This window comes from Toxotes jaculatrix, chromosome 5 (genome assembly GCF_017976425.1).
Source record: "Toxotes jaculatrix isolate fToxJac2 chromosome 5, fToxJac2.pri, whole genome shotgun sequence".
In the NCBI taxonomy this organism is placed as follows: domain Eukaryota; kingdom Metazoa; phylum Chordata; class Actinopteri; family Toxotidae; genus Toxotes; species Toxotes jaculatrix.
This window is the reverse complement of record NC_054398.1, coordinates 13,777,113-13,795,516: the sequence shown is the minus strand read 5'-3', so window position 1 is coordinate 13,795,516 and position 18,404 is coordinate 13,777,113. Positions and strand designations below refer to the sequence as shown.

At 41.6% G+C, this 18,404-nt stretch overlaps 1 protein-coding gene across 1 annotated transcript; it reads left to right on the top strand.

Annotated features, from left to right (window-relative positions):
- Nucleotides 1-4,101: 4,101 nt before the first annotated feature.
- elapor2a (endosome-lysosome associated apoptosis and autophagy regulator family member 2a) lies at nt 4,102-16,293 on the top strand. The gene is made up of 22 exons (XM_041037576.1): nt 4,102-4,345; nt 5,879-5,999; nt 7,589-7,778; nt 7,862-8,009; nt 8,393-8,482; nt 9,092-9,197; nt 9,288-9,440; nt 10,442-10,530; nt 10,636-10,816; nt 10,932-11,060; nt 11,632-11,722; nt 11,806-11,908; nt 11,996-12,133; nt 12,787-13,050; nt 13,167-13,340; nt 13,436-13,622; nt 13,830-13,926; nt 14,023-14,124; nt 14,221-14,347; nt 14,709-14,887; nt 15,295-15,463; nt 15,567-16,293. The coding sequence occupies exons 1-22, from the start codon at nt 4,250-4,252 to the stop codon at nt 15,633-15,635; spliced, it is 3,003 nt and encodes a 1,000-aa protein (XP_040893510.1). The 5' UTR covers nt 4,102-4,249; the 3' UTR covers nt 15,636-16,293.
- The last annotated feature ends 2,111 nt before the right edge of the window (nt 16,294-18,404 follow it).

Below are 18,404 nucleotides of genomic sequence, written 5' to 3'. Positions count from 1 at the left end.
TAGATTCCTAGCCCGGCTGCTTCTAAGTGGCTTCAGCCACTCTTTCTCTGGTGGCACACCTTCATGGTCTCTGGTCTGCCTCCCTGGTCTACCTGCAGGTGTATGAGCGTCTCAGGGTTTTTGTGTGTACGTGAGTTGCACTGTGTCAGTGCTGGGTGTCTCATTACTCGACCAGGTAGTCCCTGGTCTGTTGTGAGTTTGGAAGCTGGGGTTGGGCCTCACTGTTCCAGCAGGACTCTGGTTACCATCTGATCCAGGGTCAGTTACTAACACACTTGCCCCACACTTCACCACTATTAATTAATGAACTCATCTGATCACAGAGCAGTGGCCTAGAGTGTAAAGGTTACTGAAATGTTACAGATGGTTGAATATGAGAGTTCAAGTTACAGGCAAACACCGTAAGTGATAGGCCTCAGATGAGAAAGAGAAAGGAGGAGAGAGCGAGCGAGAGAGAGCGAAAGAGAGAGAGAGAGAGAGAGAGAGAGAGAGAGAGAGAGAGAGAGAGAGAAAGAGAGAGACCTGGTGTCCCTCCTCACAGAATGGGTGAGATAGGAGGAACCCAGCTGCCCCTTGGGTGGATGCCTACTTAAATATTCATACAATCACATAAAGCAGACTAGCGTCTATATTTTATCCAGGCTGGTCTACTGGTGAGTATGTATTTTTCATAAGACAATATCAGAAGTAGAATTGTGATAAAAATGCAGAGCAGCTTACCGACTGTCAGGTTGTGTGTACAGGTTTGCACTGGTTCACTGGTTATTTAATCAGATACTGTGTCAAAGGAGGCTCAATCTTTACACAATAAAATGTTTGAAAACTCAGTTGAATGTATATATCCAAAATGTCCTAAATGCAAAATTCAGCAGATAGTGTATGTGGATGCAGGTGTGGTTAAATAACCTATAAAAAACTAATGCCCATTTCTAACACCCACTTTACTATCTAAGCTTCATCAGGGGTCAAATAGCCTCCCATTAAAGTCACCCAGGAGAGTAAAATCCAAATCTCCCACAGAATCACTTGGTCGTAAAGTATACGTTAGGGCTGCACTCATGAAAGCCTTTTTGATCTATTCTTAGAGGGAAATTAAACACCTCATACAGCTGTACTTAAAGCTAAATCACAGATGTACTTTTGGTCAAACTAGTACACCAGGTAGCAAGTTAGGCTGCATTTTTGTGATAGCAGAGATGGTGATGAGATTAAAGCCAAAACATTACTGATGTCCAGAAATAGGACAATCAACAAAAACAGAAGACTTTACTTCCAAGATTCCTGGAATTCTGTCCATGGCTTTTCAAAGAAAGTAAAGTAATTTGGGCAGCTTCTGCAGCCATGGCAGCCCCATGGAATCTGGATGCGATGCAGTTTAATGCAGAATGTTGTAAATCATCCACCTAGGCTCTATGGGAAAACAGGAAGATGACTGATGACAGACTGCAAGATGATCTTCTCTTGGACCACAGCTGATTATACTATTTTAGATGATTCATTTTCTCATTTACTTTCATAGGGTAGACACAATGTTATAAACACTTGTCAGTATCATGTCATACAATTCACTAGTAACCCAAGCTACAGCCTTCAGAATGACTGTAAAGTTGAATCAAAACCTGCACTTAAAACAGTTTCAACTAAACTGAACAATACAAGATTCATGCAATTAGGATTAACTTCAGTTATGTAACGTCAACTTTTCTATTATGTATATGGTGGATTGTTGTTTGGTGAAATGCACAAAAATTATTCTGCCCTTGTAAGAATGTGCTGAACTCAAACGTGGCAGATAGCTTAACAGCTTCTCATTGAAACATCGCAGAGTCTTCAGGTAAGTTTTTGATGCTTTGAGAAGATTTTTCTAAAACTGGAATACAAAACATAATGAAGAAAAATATGTCAGACTTCGTTTTGCCTGTTTCTTGTGTAATCATAAATTCAAACTCATAAACATAAACTGAAATTATTATTTTCGTCACGCAACATGCGTGGTAAAATAGCGGTTAGCTTTATGGCAACATAACACAGAAAAGCCCATTGACGGGCTAGCGCATTAGCGCATCGGTCGCGCTATTAACTTAATAAACAACAATAAATCAAAGCGGGACATCATAACGGTAAGTCATACAGGTAATTTACATAACAACAATATTACTCACAGAGTATGTCCTTTCCAGGTACAGCAGGAAGAAAAACGACCGTAAGTGGAGACAACAACTTGACCAACACTGAAAGTTTGAACTACAGAAGCCCGCAGGGGACAAACAGTGCAGCAATGTAAACAATCCCCCGACACTCTTAAAGGGGCGGCTTACTCCCCCGCCTGGTATAATACTATACCAGTTAACTTCTGTTTAATAATAACTAGTAATAACTACACTATTTATTAATTCATTGTTGCAATATAGACTTTGCTCATATTGCCCACTCTACTGTCCAAGTAACCAAGCATGTTTTGATCTTCTGTTTTACAGTGGGGATGTGACCACATTGTACACCAAGCATCTTCTCCTGAACAGTGATCTGTTCCTGTTGGCTCTGTTAAGGTCTGATAGTTGCAGGACTCTGTCTTGTAGTAGGGTGTGCCGTTAGTCACTCACCAAACACAACAACAATCACACTAAATGACTTTACTCATGTGGAGCAAAGAAAGATTAATGTCTGTATGCATAATACAGAACATATATAAAACATATTCTTGTAAACATTTATTTAACAAAGACATTGCTTGGATAATAATATAGACCTTATACACAGTCTGTCCTCTAGAGATGTACTTCAACAAGCTTTCATGTAAAAAAGAAAAAAATCACAATTTGTGTTTTTCCTGTCTCTCAGTCCATCTCTCCCACACACTTCCCATTTAAGCAGCTTTGTGTTGTGAGTGTATCACACCCTGTCAAATTGAACCAGGGTGTGATTATGACACACATCTGAACTCTTGTGACTCCAGATGTAAACGGAGATAAAGTTTGCGCTCACTGTTTAGAGGCATAGACGTAATGTTGTGTAACGTGTACACTGTCTGTAACATTAATCCTGATACACACCTAAAAAATAATAATAATAATAATAATAACTGTTCTTGTGTCCCTTTATTTTCACTCTACTTCTGTAGGATTCTTAATGCATTAAATAATTCTGGCAACCCCAAACAGGTTTATGGTCCTCACTGGCACCAGCTATTCATATCCCACCATGCACGCCTACATTCTTTGCACTCCTCCATGACAAGCCTGATTGTGGACTTTGCAGCTGAACAAACTACACTCACTCTGCTTGACCGTCATGGTTACCAGCAGGGCATTTATGTCCATTAAAATTATTCCATTTAGGCACTAAAGTCCAAAATCCAAATCGGATGTTGTCATTATAGACAGATAAATAACAGAGAAAGCAGTCCGGTAATGATGAACTGTTGCAGAGCTTGGCTTCCCTCTGGCGGTCACTGATATGGACTACAATGGCTGAGACATAAGAACAACATCCTGCATCTACCCGAGGCTGTTCTAAGGGAAAGGACAAAATGCAGCTGCATCTTTTCAAAATGACCATTCCCACAATGACATTAGCCTAAAGAAATCTGCAACAGTGACGTCGACAGAGACCGTTCGCGTGCCTGCGGCTCTTCATTTTACAACCTAAATGTATATAGCTTATAATTTATATTACGGATCATGTTGCAATTATTTTGTCACGATTGACACCAGATGACAAAACATTTTTTTTTCTTGAGCGACGTCATTGAAGCGTCAGAGCCGGTGGGTGAAGGCACAAACACAGCTGCGTCAAGTGAGCGGGTACATCCAGAAAAACACCAGGTGCATTTCTGCTTAGCTTTCAAATTAAAGTGACAAAATTGCTCATCTTTAGGAAAATAGAGGATTTACTGCACAAAATGAAAATTGGTGTACACATAAAAAGCGTATCACAATATCTGGAAAGAAATAGGCATGAACAAACTGCTGCCCGATCCTACGCTCACAAATGCGTTGCGTGTTTTATTTTGGAAAATCATAACCGGAAGTGCTTCTACATTTCATCTAGCTTAATTTTGATGAGGCAGCCTGGGAGCGCTCAGTCAAAGGATAATCGCAGGTGGTGAGGGTTACAATCTGCCGACAAGGGGCAACAGAAGCAGGTGTCGACCTAGCTTTAATCTGTCCCAGGTTTATGATACAATTATCTCTCCTTGATCCAGGTTGTTGTTGTTGTTTGTTTTTTTCCTTCCCCTCGATGATCCACAATGCGGTCCTCGGCTTGGTCCGTCGCCAGTTGCGCTCTCATCCTCTGCGCGCTCCGGCTGATTGACGGGGCCAAAGGACAGCGGCAGTGTAGTGAGGTGAGAGATGCCCCAGTCGATCAATAAGGCTTCATCCTTTGTCACTACCTCCGTTTTTATTGGAAGAGATCGGCACAGGGGATAACAATTTAGAAAAACGCACTGCTTGGGTGGCTGTGGCTGCACACGCTGACAGAGAGTTAGTAATCCAGTGTCCATATCGGATACGATTAAAAATTGATGACACATTTCCGGGTCGATTTATGGTGTGATGTTTAAATTTAGAGCAGGTGAATAGACTAAATGCACCTTAACACTTGCTCTGTTTTTGACGAGAACAAGTTTGAACAACATGGAGGAACATGAATCTCTAATGTGCTCTGGTTTATGTTGAACTTCACCACTCAGTGCTGTTCTGGCTGTTATCAGTTTCCTGCATGAACTGGCCTTTCCTCCCCCCGGTCTGGCTCAGCTCAACACCTCCTCAGCCCAGGCTGGCAGCATCGTCACACAAAGACAGTCCCAAGATAGGGGAGCAACATTCCTCTAAGTTACTGGCTCAATCTCTGTTTTCACCCTGGCAGAGAGATTACTGCAGCTCCCAGTTAAGGCCTATATGGTGATAAATTACTGTGCTGCTGGCTTTAGCTTTTGTGCAGCAAGACCCCTTTCTGGGTGGGATGTCTGCATATGACATCTGAACTGATGCATTGGTTTAAATTACAATGAGAAGTAGATGCTGAATTATGGTGTGAGATGGACATTGAAAGTCATATCAGTTCTTGTAGGTATCACAAAAGCTAATAAGGGTTTAGTGCAACAGAGTTCAGAATATACAATCCCGTTCTTTGAAGATTTCGTGTGTCTTGAGTTTGAGCATTGCGTTTGGTCTACAACTACATGCGATTCAGCCTCATTTCCCTTGTCCTTTATCAACAGTGTGACTGGGCTCTATCACTAGACCCGCAGACACCAGGGAAAACCATTCCACACACAACAGCCTGCATGCGCTGTGGTGTCAAAATCTGCTTTGGCTCAAGGAGCAACATTATGTAAACTGTCAGAAATTAGGCCACCCTGCTCTGTAGATAGGAAGATGTAGAGAAGCTCTGTGGAAGCGAGAACATTAAGCTAATGGTTTTCACTCCAGACCACAGATTAAAACTACTACATGGAGCAATCAAGTGTCTTAAGTGTTCCTCCTGAAATGTAAAGAGCTGCTGGTAAAACGCCTGGTTCCCCAGCAGCCCTCTGCTACCCTCACCCCTGTCGCCATCTCCATGGAGATGGCATGTTGTATATCCAGGGCAGAAGAGTGGTTGTGGCTTAAGAGATAACACAGTAACCGGCACTCATCTTTTGTGAGCCCGAGCAGCTGCATATGCAAGTTAATTACAGTGTTTTTTGCTAACACAGTAGCTCCATCCACTTAGTCTGCTTTGATTTGCAAAACATTCTTATCCAGAATGAGTGGGTGGAGGCCTTTTGTGGTGTGATGTTTTCTGACCTGCCTCTGGCCTACATTTGCTTAATGTTTGGGTTGTAGTGGCTGATTTCTTATGCAGATGTTTTGTGTGTGTGTGTAATTGGCAGACAGACTACTACTATGAGTACACAGAGTGTGACAGTACAGGATCTCGGTGGAGAGTGGCCATCCCACAGAGACCTGGGGCCTGCACTGGATTACCAGAGCCAGTACGTGGCACAGAGTGCAGTAAGTATGTTTTGGTGTGTGCTTGTAAGAGACTGAAAGTTGCTGTGTGTATCTCACCTACTTATCAGTAACCTGGAACTTCTACCACTACAACCTGACTGACACTGTTTGGATATCGTCAAACCAGCCGCAGAACAAAGCCACAGGTCAATAGCCTTGGAGCAGATAATTGCTTTCTGTTGGTTTCCTGCACAACCCACATCATCAACAAAGCCATGTTGCCGCTCAAAATTATTGTATGTGTCTAATATGAGTTGCAGAAACTGATGACAGATGTTGGTGTTTCTCGAGGAAACACCAACATCTGTCACCAGTAGGAAATCTGTTGAAAAGTCGTTTCTTAGTTATAAACCATTTAAATACAAAGACAGTAAGTTTGCAGAGTCTTTCAGTGTTAATGTTTTGCCATGGAAACAGATCTGCTAAGTAAAAGGTGAGTCATAGGGAGTGTTAAATTCTTCCTTTTGTTGGCAGGGGGTACTCACTGACATCTGACTACTAGTGAAAAGTGGCTTATCAGTGAAGACAGAAAAGCAGATTTTAATTACAACTACAAGGTGGTCATACACGTTTGTCTTTTGTTAGACCTCCCTAGAACAGGTTTGCCTCAAGCTGTTGCAACACTGCTTCACTTATGGCTCAATTGAGATTATCACTGCCAAAATATGTGTGTAAGATAATTGTGCTACCAGAAAGGTCACTCACAGAATAAGGTGCATGGGCGTTTTCTCTCTGAATGTTAATGGAAAGCTAGTGTTTGTTGACATGGACATTTGATTGCACATTAGATTGTATTGAGGAATGTTAATTTGCCTTCATTGTTAGACCTCAACAACAAAATGGAGAGTTCCTTCCATGTTGCTTGTGGCCGTTTGTACCTTCATGGTGCATACCTTTTGTAAAGGTGAAATGTTTCCAGTCCTGCAATAGAACAACAACAACAACTCTTATCACCTTTGCTATTTTGGCATTTTTTTCTGTTTCCTTCTTCCTGTTTCGACGACTACAGAATTTACTTTAGGTGAACACTTGACACTTGTTTCCTCATAACAACTTGACAAAAATCCCATGTAGGATATCATTATTCTTTCCATTTCATGATTATAAAATGCAAGAGGCCTGGTTAATCAACCACAGTAAACTGTTCTTAAATCAATCAATCAATCAAGTCACACCTACAAGCACTTCCTGTTCACAGTCGCATGTACTGTACTACAGAAATTGTATACCCACATTCAGTTTTTTTGCATTGAAGCATGGCGAGGCATTATAATGGCACTTGGCCAGGTCAGGTATGAGGAAAAGCTGACAGGGTCAAAACACTGACAGATGCAGAAGACATAATGGCTCAGTGGAAAAAATGCAGAGACACAGACTATGTGTAACAGGATGTAAGGATTAAGTTCCTAGATCACTGCGTCTACATTGTACAGAAAGCAGCTGAAAGCAGCAGCAGCTGGGATTTGCATGAACATTTCTCTGTCATCTTTAGTCCGTTTCATTTTATATTGTCAGCATGATTTTTGAAGCAGAATGTGAAATGTCTCCTTTTCCCCACCCGTCTGTGTCTCTTCCAATTTGTCCCCCAGCCTTCTCCTGTGAGGCCGGGGAGTTCCTGGAGATGTCGGCTCAGGAGTGTACCCAGTGTGCAGCAGGAAGCTACTCCCTCGGCAGCGGTATCCGCTTCGACCAATGGGATTCCATGCCTACTGGATTCAGTAGCCTGGCAACCTCCCTGGAAAACGGCCCCCGAGGAGATGACAGGCTCACCTGCAATAGGTGTGTGACTAAGATGCGAGAAAAACTGAAAGCTAGAACAGAAGTAAGTTGTAAAAATTAATTTTATTTTATCTTCCTTGCAGTTCTTCCTGGGTGCCTCAAGGAAACTATCTGGAATCCAACAGGGACGAATGCACAGTGTCACTCATCTATGCTGTCCATCTGAAGAAACAGGGCTCTGTCAGCTTTGAGTATCAATATCCAGACAATAACCTGCTATTTGAGTTCTTTGTGAGTTTCACACATTCATCATCTTTTATCTTTTTACTTCTGGGGAAAATTGTTTCTTTTTATTTGTTTGTCTGCTTAAGTGGATTCTGTGTGAGTTTACACAGCATGTTTATGCATACACTGCCAGTGAGATGTTTTTTGGAGGAAAATATCAACACAACATGAATCTGTAGCAAACAATAAAACAGTCCATTGTTAGATTGGACAGACTGGTTGAGATAGAGCTAAGGACTGTAAGGTCTGTTATAACTTTCAGCTCATTTTGAAATAAGTGTTGTAAATGTGTTCACAAGTGTACTTAATAAATATTTAAGTCATAAAACACTACCTTAAAAAAGATGACAGTATCAGCTGCTGAACACTCATCATTTGTGTGTGCTTAGATCCAGAATGACCAGTGTCAGGAGATGGATCAGTCTACTGATACGAAGTGGCTCAAGCTCACCAATCACGGTGAATGGGCAACCCATACAGTAAGTGCTTCACGCTGCCAGATGAACAGTGACTATGGAAGATGGATCTTTGTTAGCTGGCCTCACTTTTCCCAAATAAATGTGTTGAACTCAGGCTAAGCTGCAGGAAATGGGTGGATACAAGCAGGAAGGCTGCCACAGAAAGTGGCAGGCATCACTTATTGTTTCCAGTACTTTTCCAGACACACAATGAAATTAGTTCAGCTCTGTATTATGTGGACAAAGTACAATTAGCTGGGAGGAGTGTTAATACAGTCTATCGATCCTCCAGAGAGCACAAAATGTTTTTTTTCTTCCTTTCTTTAGCTTATGGTCAAGGGTAAAGAAATAAGTATTGTGGGCAATAATAATCCATTTTTTGCTGTTTTGCTGTTTCTGCAATATGAAATGAATCTAGGCTAATCAGATTTATAACTTGGACTACTGGAATAAACCATATGAACTCAAACTACTTGTAATTTGTACAGTTAAAGGGTGAAGTTTTATACCTTATTCTGATTGGGGTGAAAATGCAGTGAAGTCTCAACTTTTCAGATCCAGTATTTAAGCTGATCTCTTAAAGTGTTTGTTTCATAGTTTGACTGATGGTACATGAAATTATGTGTCTAGGTGAACCTGAAATCTGGCACCAACATCCTCTATTGGAGGACAGGAGGGGTCTTGATGGGGACCAAAGTGGTGAAGCCTGTTTTTCTGAAAAATATCCAAATAGAAGGTCAGTAACATATTTCCCTCTTTTTTTTTAACCCAAACTCTGTACTCAGTGACATTAATGCTCTAATTATTTGTAATTACCTTATACCAGGAGTTGCCTATACATCGGAGTGTTTTCCATGTAAACCGGGGACGTTCAGTCAGGTCCCAGGCTCCTCCACATGTGAACCTTGTCCTCGGGACACCTACTCTGGCCACGGTGCAAGCTCCTGCACGCCCTGTAACACCACCACTCAGTACGCAGGTAGGAACACACTCTGACACACAGAAAAAGATGTGCACATATTGAGACTCTTTGGAACAACATAATGAAGCTGCACTGCTATATTCAGTGCAGCCTAATTGTTATCAGCGCTGCGCACAGAATTGCACAACACAGCCAAAGGATAGAAAGAGAGCTCAGCCTATTTTCAGCCACAAACTTTAGAAGAAGAAATCTGCTCGTTAGTTCAGTGTAGTGTGATTGAGTGGTCACAAGGGAGTAGCAGCAGATACTTACACTTCACAGATTTGTTTTCTAATATGCTGTTTATGAGGACAAAATAATATACTCCCTGATCTATCTTTGTATATTTCTCAGAAGGGATTTAGCTGAATACATTTCCACATGTAAAACAGTCAATGGTAGGTAGGTGGAGATGTTCCAAATCAAGGTACAATAGAAGGTTGTGAATAATCTCTGTTTTAAATAAAGTAATGTGACTTACTTACATTTTTTGTACATTTGTGATATTTCAACCTGGTCTAATGAAATTAAATGCAAGTCTAATGAAAAGACTATATCAGTGCTTTCAAGTGGCAGAGAGAAGATTAGAGTATTCTGAACATATTGCATATTTAATTCAGTACACCTCTTTATGCATATTGCATGACCTGTGCTTCACTGTTGTGTTTTTAGTAGTGAGTCTCCTACCAGAACAGTCTTTTCAAAGAGCAAATTATTCTTTCTGTTATTCTTTTATTCTTCATTTGCATTCACATCTTGTGTTACACAATTATGTGCAATTATGTGCTTTACTATTTCAAATAGAACTGAATGGTTCTCTATTTCATTTGGATTCTTGTGTTTTAATTATTTAGCTTGATGTCTTTTATGTGAAGGCTTTACGATGTCTTTGACAAAGGTTATTATTTATTAAAGCACAACAGTATTTGTGGGATTCTAGGTAAATGAAATGTATTCTGCAGTTGCTCCGTTTAAATGATAGTTCTTTTTTTTTTTTGCCATGTCACCACTTTTCTAAGCTGAGGGATCAGCTGCGTGTAAGGACAGACCCCCATGTTCCAAGAAGGACTATTTCCAGATCCACACAGCATGTGACCATGAAGGCAAGGTGAGAGAAAAGAGGCCACTTTCAGATGCAACACCCAGAGGAACCCTATTTTGTAATCACAGTTTCTGTTCAATTATGTCACCTTCCATCTCTGTGTCATTTCAGACGCAGGTGATCTATAAGTGGGTTGAGCCGAAGATCTGTCTTGAGGGTGTGACCGGAGCTGAGACTTTGCCTCCAAGTGGAGAACGAGAGCCCTGCCCCCCTTGTAACCCTGGTTTCTATAACAATGACACAGCCACCTGTTCGCCCTGCCCACCCGGGACCTACTCTGACGGGATGGAACGTACTGAAAACTTTGTTGTTTATCTTGTGTTCTTCTCTGCCTTTTTTTTTTTTTTTTTTCTGTCTGTTTTCTGTGCAGTTTCCCTAATTATTTTTTCATTGTGTCTTTCCACCAGCATGTAAGCAGTGTCCAGCAGGCACTGAGCCCACCTTGGGTTATGAGTATAAATGGTGGAATATTCTTCCAGCAAACATGAAGACCTCTTGTTTCAATGTGGGCAACTCCAAATGTGACAGTATGAATGGTGGGTGTTTGTTTTAGGCAAGTTACGTTCGGAACATTTTAAAAAATATCCTGACCTGCTTCTTTGCTGTGAGTTAGACGAGAAGATTGATACTACTCTTGTTTCTGTATGGTAAATATCAGGCTACCATCAGCAGCCAGTTAGCGTAGCTTAGCACAGAGACTGAAATGAGGAGAAACCGTTAGCCTAGCTCTGTCCTACCAGCATTTCTAAAGCTCATTAATTAACTCATTATAACCACAAACACCCCCCTTAAAAGTTTTCCCTCCTTAAAAACCACAACATGTAGTTTTTACACATTGGTTTTTGTATGGATTTGTAGCCGTTTCTCTCAGTTTCCAGTCTTTGTACTTAACTAAGTTAAGCTAACCGGCTGCTAGTAGTAGCCTCATATTTACTATAAGACTATAAGAGTGGTATCGAACTACTTATCCAACTCTGTGCAAAAAAGCAAATAGGCATATTTCCCCACAGTGTGAACTTATCCTTTAATGTGGTTAAACTGGTCAGTGTTATCTAATTGTATGTTTCTTGAAACACATGAGCAATGTGGATGTGTTCTGTCCTTCAGGCTGGGAGGTGGGAGGTGATCATATCCAGAGTGGAGCGGGAAGCTCGGATAATGATTACCTCATCCTCAACATCCATGTTCCTGGCTTCAAGTAAGTAGAGTCATGTTGTGTTTTTCAGTCTGCATCAACCTTGTCATTCTGATGATCTGACTCCTCTTTTCTCTATGTGTCAGGCTCCCTACGTCAGTGTCAAGCCGTTCAGGGACAGAATTTGGTCGCATCACATTTGAATTTGAAACTTTGTGCACAGCTGATTGTGAGCTCTACTTCATGATGGTGAGAACAGATCCTGGCATATGTTTGCTGGTACATACATTGTTATATAGATGTTTGGAGGAGAAATTTGTTGAATGAATCTTTTAGGACGTAAACAGGAAGAGCACCACAGTGGTGGAGTCATGGGAGAGAACTAAAAAAAGACAGACCTACACACACGTCATGACGAAGAATGCCTCGGTTTCCTACACATGGGCTTTCCAGAGAACTAATCAACCTTCAGATGTAAGTACAAGTACACATGTGCACACGACTGTTTAAGTATTTTCATGCCACTGAGCCCTTTATAAGACCTGGAAACTTGGCCTGACTGACAAACTCTTGTGTTTGTCACCTCAGGTCCCAAAACAAGAAAGCTTTAAAAAAACGTCCTGACAGTTTCATCATCCTCGCTTATTCTTGTAAATCTACTCCACACTTGGTACACTGAACACTCCCTTCTGTTTGGTCTTTAAGATAATTTCTGAGGCGGTGCTTAAACCAAACTACAAATCATACAAACTACATTTATCACTGCTCTCACACAGTATGCTGCGTAATGTGTGAACGGTGGAGAAAAGATGTTTTTTATGGTAGAGCATCCAGTCCAGATGCTTCCAACTTCACTGGCAGTAGCAGAGTTGAAGCTAGGATCATTAATTTGCTCTCATAAACCATCTGTTTTTCAGGAATGTGGGCCAGTGAGGGCAAAACTTTATCTTGTACAAAGTACAAATACTGTATATTGTGATCCACTTTTGTGTCAGACTTGGTTTTAGAGCTTCTGAAACAAGATGGTTTGTCTTAGTTTAAACCTCTTTAAATTCCTCAGCGCCTTTTATCTGCACACACACTTGTGTCGCCATTGTTAGTTCATTCAATTTGTTTCTCACCTTCAGATACGTCGGTACATCAACGACGTGGCGCGAATCTACTCCATCTCGGTCAGTAACGCTGTGGATGGGGTGTCCTCTGGGTGTCGGGCTTGTGCCCTCAGCACCCAGCCATCCAGCTCTACCTGTGTGGCTTGCCCACCTGGACATTACATAGACGCACGTACCAGTCAGTGCACGGAGTGTCCACGTAACACGTACCTTGTCTCTCACGCCACTCCGGGCCCTGATGCTTGTAAACCCTGCGGGCCAGGCAGCAAGAGTGACAAGGTTTGTTGCTTGTGGACAGAAGAAGTCGAGTTATTCTTATCATTCATTTTTGTGAAACTTTATTGTATATATATGACACACAACTACATACCTGTGTTTGTGTTTTTCTTTTCCAGGACCACAGTTTATGTTACAGTGACTGTCACTTCACCCACACAGAGGGCAATGTCACTCTGACTTTTGACTTCAGCCCTCTTGGTTCTGTGGGATCACTGATGAATGGTCCGAGCTTTACCTCCAAAGGAACTAAGTACTTCCACCAGTTCAATATCAGCCTGTGTGGAGGACAGGTGTGAAGAGATGAAAACATGCATGCACAGACACAGTAAAGACTGCTTTTTGTGTGTACAAATGCATTGCTATATGCTCTCTTTATTTATTTAAGGGTCAGCTGGCAGTATGCACGGACAATGTGACGGATCTATCCATCACCGACTCCCAGAGAGAGAAAGGCGATGGAGCCAACGCTGTCAAGACCTTCATCTGCCAGTCAACAATAATCCCAGCTAGCGGACGAGGCTTCCACACAGCACTCTCCTCGCAGTCCATTAACCTGGCTGACACATTCCTCGGTTAGTGTGCGGTCATGAGGTGCCGGCTTTATATAATGTGCATTCATTGTTGGTGCAGAGAGCTGAATCTGATATATCTTGCACTGCTGTCTCTCAGTGGTAAATACACAGTATAGAAGAGATAAGACACAAGAGAAAAGTTAATATTCATAACATAAATTGTGCATGTACACAATAAACAGACCTTTGTTTGTATGCTGTCAACAGGAGCAACAGTAGATAATACACTTGATGGAATAACAGCTAGACCAGACCTGCACCCCCAAACCTCCAAGAAAGTCCCTGATGTCAACTTTTATTACAGGTACCTCTGTCATTTCTGACGATTTTTGGGTCTACATCAAAAAAACATATCGGTGCTCTAAGGTTCTTTCTCTTGCTTTTTGTATTTGTGGATAAGATCCTTGGAGGCCACGTCATCTTGCGTGTCAGGTCGGAGTGCAGTGGTGACGCTTCGGTGTAACCCAGAGAAGAGCACGACAGGAGAGCTCTCAGTTCCAAGGTTCTACATCTCTATCACTGTTTCTCCAGTTTCCTGTCTTGAGTAACTCTGTGATCTGGTGTAGAAGTGACAGAAGTCTGTGTTTGGCTTTTACAGTCAGTGCCCTGCAGGAACATGTGACGGCTGCACCTTTTACTTCTTATGGGAGAGCTCAGGGGCTTGTCCTACATGCACACAGAGAGACTACCATCGGATAGAGGGAGCCTGCAAGGGAGGACACCAGGTGTGTGTGGGCATGGAGTTTAGTCCATAAGCGTGCGTACAGCAGATGTACTTAAGGTACATCTGATCCAGTGTACCAAAAGTACATTGGATGTGTGTGTTTTCGCCCACATCCGGCTGGCCTATTAAACATCTCCCAAGTGTAAGAAGGGTTATGATTCCCACATTGTTCACCTAATGTGCATGCAAACATCCTTAAAGCTGAAAGTCAGTTTCACTCGAAATGTCCTGGAGTAGAGCCAAAATGATGAAAAACACTTCACTGCCCAAATACCTAAAGACAGCACTGTATGTGTGCAAACTTTGTCTATAAAATTTTCAGAATAATGTTCTGGCTCTGTTACATTATTGTTCACCCACAGGACCTGCTTTATGTGTGGACTGAACCGAAGCTTTGCATGGGAGGTGTGACCTTGCCCGAAAAGAAAACGGTACCATGTGAGGGTATGGAGTTGTGGATACGGCTCGGTGCAGGGCTGGGAGCCTTCACCGCAGTGCTGCTCGTCTCCCTCACCTGCTACTTCTGGAAGAAGAACAAACGGTACCATTTTTTTGTTGCTCTCTCCCCTTCTTTCCTCTTTTACCCCCTACTTAATTCTCTCCTTTACCTATTCCCTTTCCTTTCCTTCTTTCCTTTTTCCTTCTTTTCTTCCTGCCACACTTTCACCTCCCCCTACTCGCTGTCTTACTCCTCACCTCCTCACCTTCTTTTTTTCCGTTGCCCCATCTTCTTTTTTGCCTTCATCCCTCTCTTACTCATTTCTTTTCCTTCCCTATGCCCTCCTTTCCTACTTTCTCTCTTCCGTTCCACCAGACTCCTGTTGTTTGATTCCATCCCTCCTGCCATTCTTTCCCCATCACAGTTTTTGTCAGTATTCATGTGGGCAACAATGATCCTCTTCTTGTATTTTCCAACAGTGCTGATTCTGTCGCTTGTCTCTTTCCTAGGTTGGAGTATAAGTACTCCCGGCTGGTGATGTCTGCCAATAAGGAGTGTGAGATGCCAGGAGCTGACAGCTGTGCTGTGATGGAGGGAGAGAACGAGGGAGACATGGAGGATGAAGTTGTCTACACAAAGCCTTCTCTGCTTGGCAAACTCAAAGCCATAGCATCCAAGGTGAGAGTTACAGTATCGTTTTACTTTTACAGTAAGAAAAGCTGGCTGTGGTGAAAGTCTTTCAAACTACTGCAAAAATGAATGTGTTTGTTTCTGATTTTAGGGAAATGGTGAGAAGTATGAAAATGTGCAGCTAAACTCATCTCACTCGAAAGCATTGGTGTGGAGCTAGGATAGTGGTGAAGTGAGTGGGAGTGAGGGGGTCGAGACCAGACTCTCAAGAGACTTTCCACTGACGGACCCCTTTAATCAACCATCCCCTTTATGAGCTCTGGTACCTGGAATAACAGCTGTGTGTACGCATACACATATACGGACACATCAGGCACCTAGAGCCAGGTTCAGAGAAGTCAAACTAACATGCTGGCCTTAAAGCTTGGCATGACAGAGCCGTCCAACTTGGAGCATAGTACTGTGAGGAAGGTGTGTGTGATAGACACTTCCTGGTAATATTCTGATTCAAACTGATGTCAGAAAGCCTGTTAGGAGAGCTCAGGGTAAGGTGAGGACCTATTTGAGATGTTCTGTTTATTTATTACAGTCTGTGTAGTGTTTAATATTTCTTCAGACAGCCATGGTGTATTTTGCCGTCAGGATCACCATGGTTAGTGTGTGCGTGCTTCTCCCATAGCCGTTTACACAGACTGATTTGATTTGATTGATTTTGGCCAATAAAAGCCTACATCTTCTCACCTGTTTGTTCTTTTGCTTTGTTGAAGTCACTGCATTAAGATTGACTGATCAATTGATAATGAAGATGTCATATTATCTGGTATGAGGTTGTGGTGTTGACGCTCAGTGTCTGTCAAATAAACGATGGTGTATTTGTGTATAAGTTGACAAAGTTTGATTAATTCCCCTTTTCAGCTGTTTCTCCTGAGAAATCTACCCGAGGACTTGGAGACATATATAGCCTATCTGGGTAAAAATTGCTTTAAAGCAGTCAAATTACAAAGTGAAATAACAACAACACAAAGAACAACAAGAAACAGATTTTTCTTTGAGATTAACAATAACAGTTTCTCACAATTATGTGTGATTAGTTTTGAGATTAAGCAGCACAATGGTTTTTGATCCAAATAGCAGATTGACAGAATAATCCATTACCAACATGGCAAAACATATTATTGTATATGAACATGTCAGACATGTAAAATGAAACGGGAGTGCTCTACCTCTGTGGTGCAGCAGCTGATCTATGTCTTGTGAACTGGAATTATTTATCTGAAAAGTTCAGTTTGTCTCATCTCTTGTGAGGGCTGAATGAAGCTTGTAAGTTTAAGCTGATCATTTATCATTTTTTTGATCAAACACTTGATACAAAGATTTTCCTGATCAACTTGCAGTTCAGGTTTTTAGTTATGGGGGTGGAATGAACTATGCACTCGGCCAGATTTATTTCCTTGTGAACATTCATCTGTGCACAGATTTGTGTCTTGTGTGGCCTAAATTTATTCAGTGTTTTAACCGCCTATGTCTCTTTGCTTACAAAACAATTTTATCGAACTGTAGAGTTTTGGCCTGCTTTTATATAACATCTGTGATATGTCAGTGGCCTGAAATGAGCTACTCCCTGATGTGATATCCTACAAGCTGGGGGCACAGCAGGTTAGTATTATTTTAACATGATGTATTACTTTCAAAATGATCCTAACACAAGTTATGCCACCAGTTGGGTCAGAATTGGCTACACTTAAATGGTTTCTTTTATTTGAAACTAAATGTCCTCATGAGAAATGGGTTCATGGTGTAATCAGCAGTTTTTTGTTCTGGCTATGGTTACAGTGATTTTGCTACCTCATATCATAGTTTGGTTTTACTGATAAAATGTGAATGTTATATCACTTTACGGAGCTTAAGTGAAAAAACTGTCCAGTGTGTCCCTTTAAGGTTGAAATAATCTTAGACAGCATAACAATATTAATGAGGTGGGGCACAGTAACTAGATTTCAGGTTGTCACACCATGTCTGAGCAGCAAGTGTGAAAATTGTGAAGATACATGTCTGTGGCTTAATTTTATTTTTTTAATTTATTTTTTAAGAAGCTTTGAGCCTGCATGGATCCTAGATTTCACTTTTCACCTGAGCTCTCCTGTAGAGGACAGTGGACAACAGAGAGATGTTGAAAAGCAACTTCTCGTATTGTTTAATCACATCTTTGATTTTTATCAGCTTTTTTTTCTTCCTTGTAAGCAAGAATTCAGGAACGCAAGAATGTGCAAACTAGCCTGCAACTAGTCTGTTAAACATGCATGCAGCCCAGGTGTTTAATGGAGGATGGAAAATCCTGCCTGTACTAAACAGAAGGGTTTTAAGTTTTTTCAGCTAATGACCTCAGCTTACCACCAGAGGGCGATCATAGCCAGGCTACGAGAAAAGAGTCAACATGCAGCTCTGCAAAAGTAATAACTACAGACATTATGCTGTCGCCAGGAAAAAAAAAAGCTGGAAATTATCTGCAAATATTTAAGGCATTTTAGCAACAACTTGTCATGTCTCTCACTTTTCTACAAAAATCCGCTCAAGGACAGAAAGGACATGGGATAGGACAAAAAGCTATTGACACACACTGTCCTATCGTTAGTTTTCTTTCTTTCATTGCATTTATTTTTTTCTTTTATTCTTTCCTTTTGTTTCTCTCAGGCTTTCTTACTTTAAGAGACTGAGCCTACACACTGGAGTGCATTGTCCTAAGGCAGGGAGCTCTCCACTAGATGGTTTAATTGGAGTTCCATCACTTAAGGAACAGATTAGGCAGGAGTGTTAGAGACATCTTTCAACATTTGCCAACCCACACTATGAATAGAGCCCGTGTGTGTGGAAGTGGAAGTGGCGGAGTGGGGCTGTTAATGTCGCTGAAGAGACAAATCTATCTACACTTGCATTCGACATTTGGTTAGGAGAATTTTAGACTCTGCCGACAGGCACGCAGAACTGCATT

Excerpts from the sequence above, each read along its gene's own strand:
- elapor2a (XM_041037576.1), top strand. The coding sequence starts at position 4,250 with ATGCGGTCCTCGGCTTGGTCCGTCGCCAGTTGCGCTCTCATCCTCTGC. Across the intron at positions 4,346-5,878 it reads GACAGCGGCAGTGTAGTGAG|ACAGACTACTACTATGAGTA; the intron begins GTGAGAGATGCC and ends TGTAATTGGCAG. Across the intron at positions 7,779-7,861 it reads GACAGGCTCACCTGCAATAG|TTCTTCCTGGGTGCCTCAAG; the intron begins GTGTGTGACTAA and ends TCTTCCTTGCAG.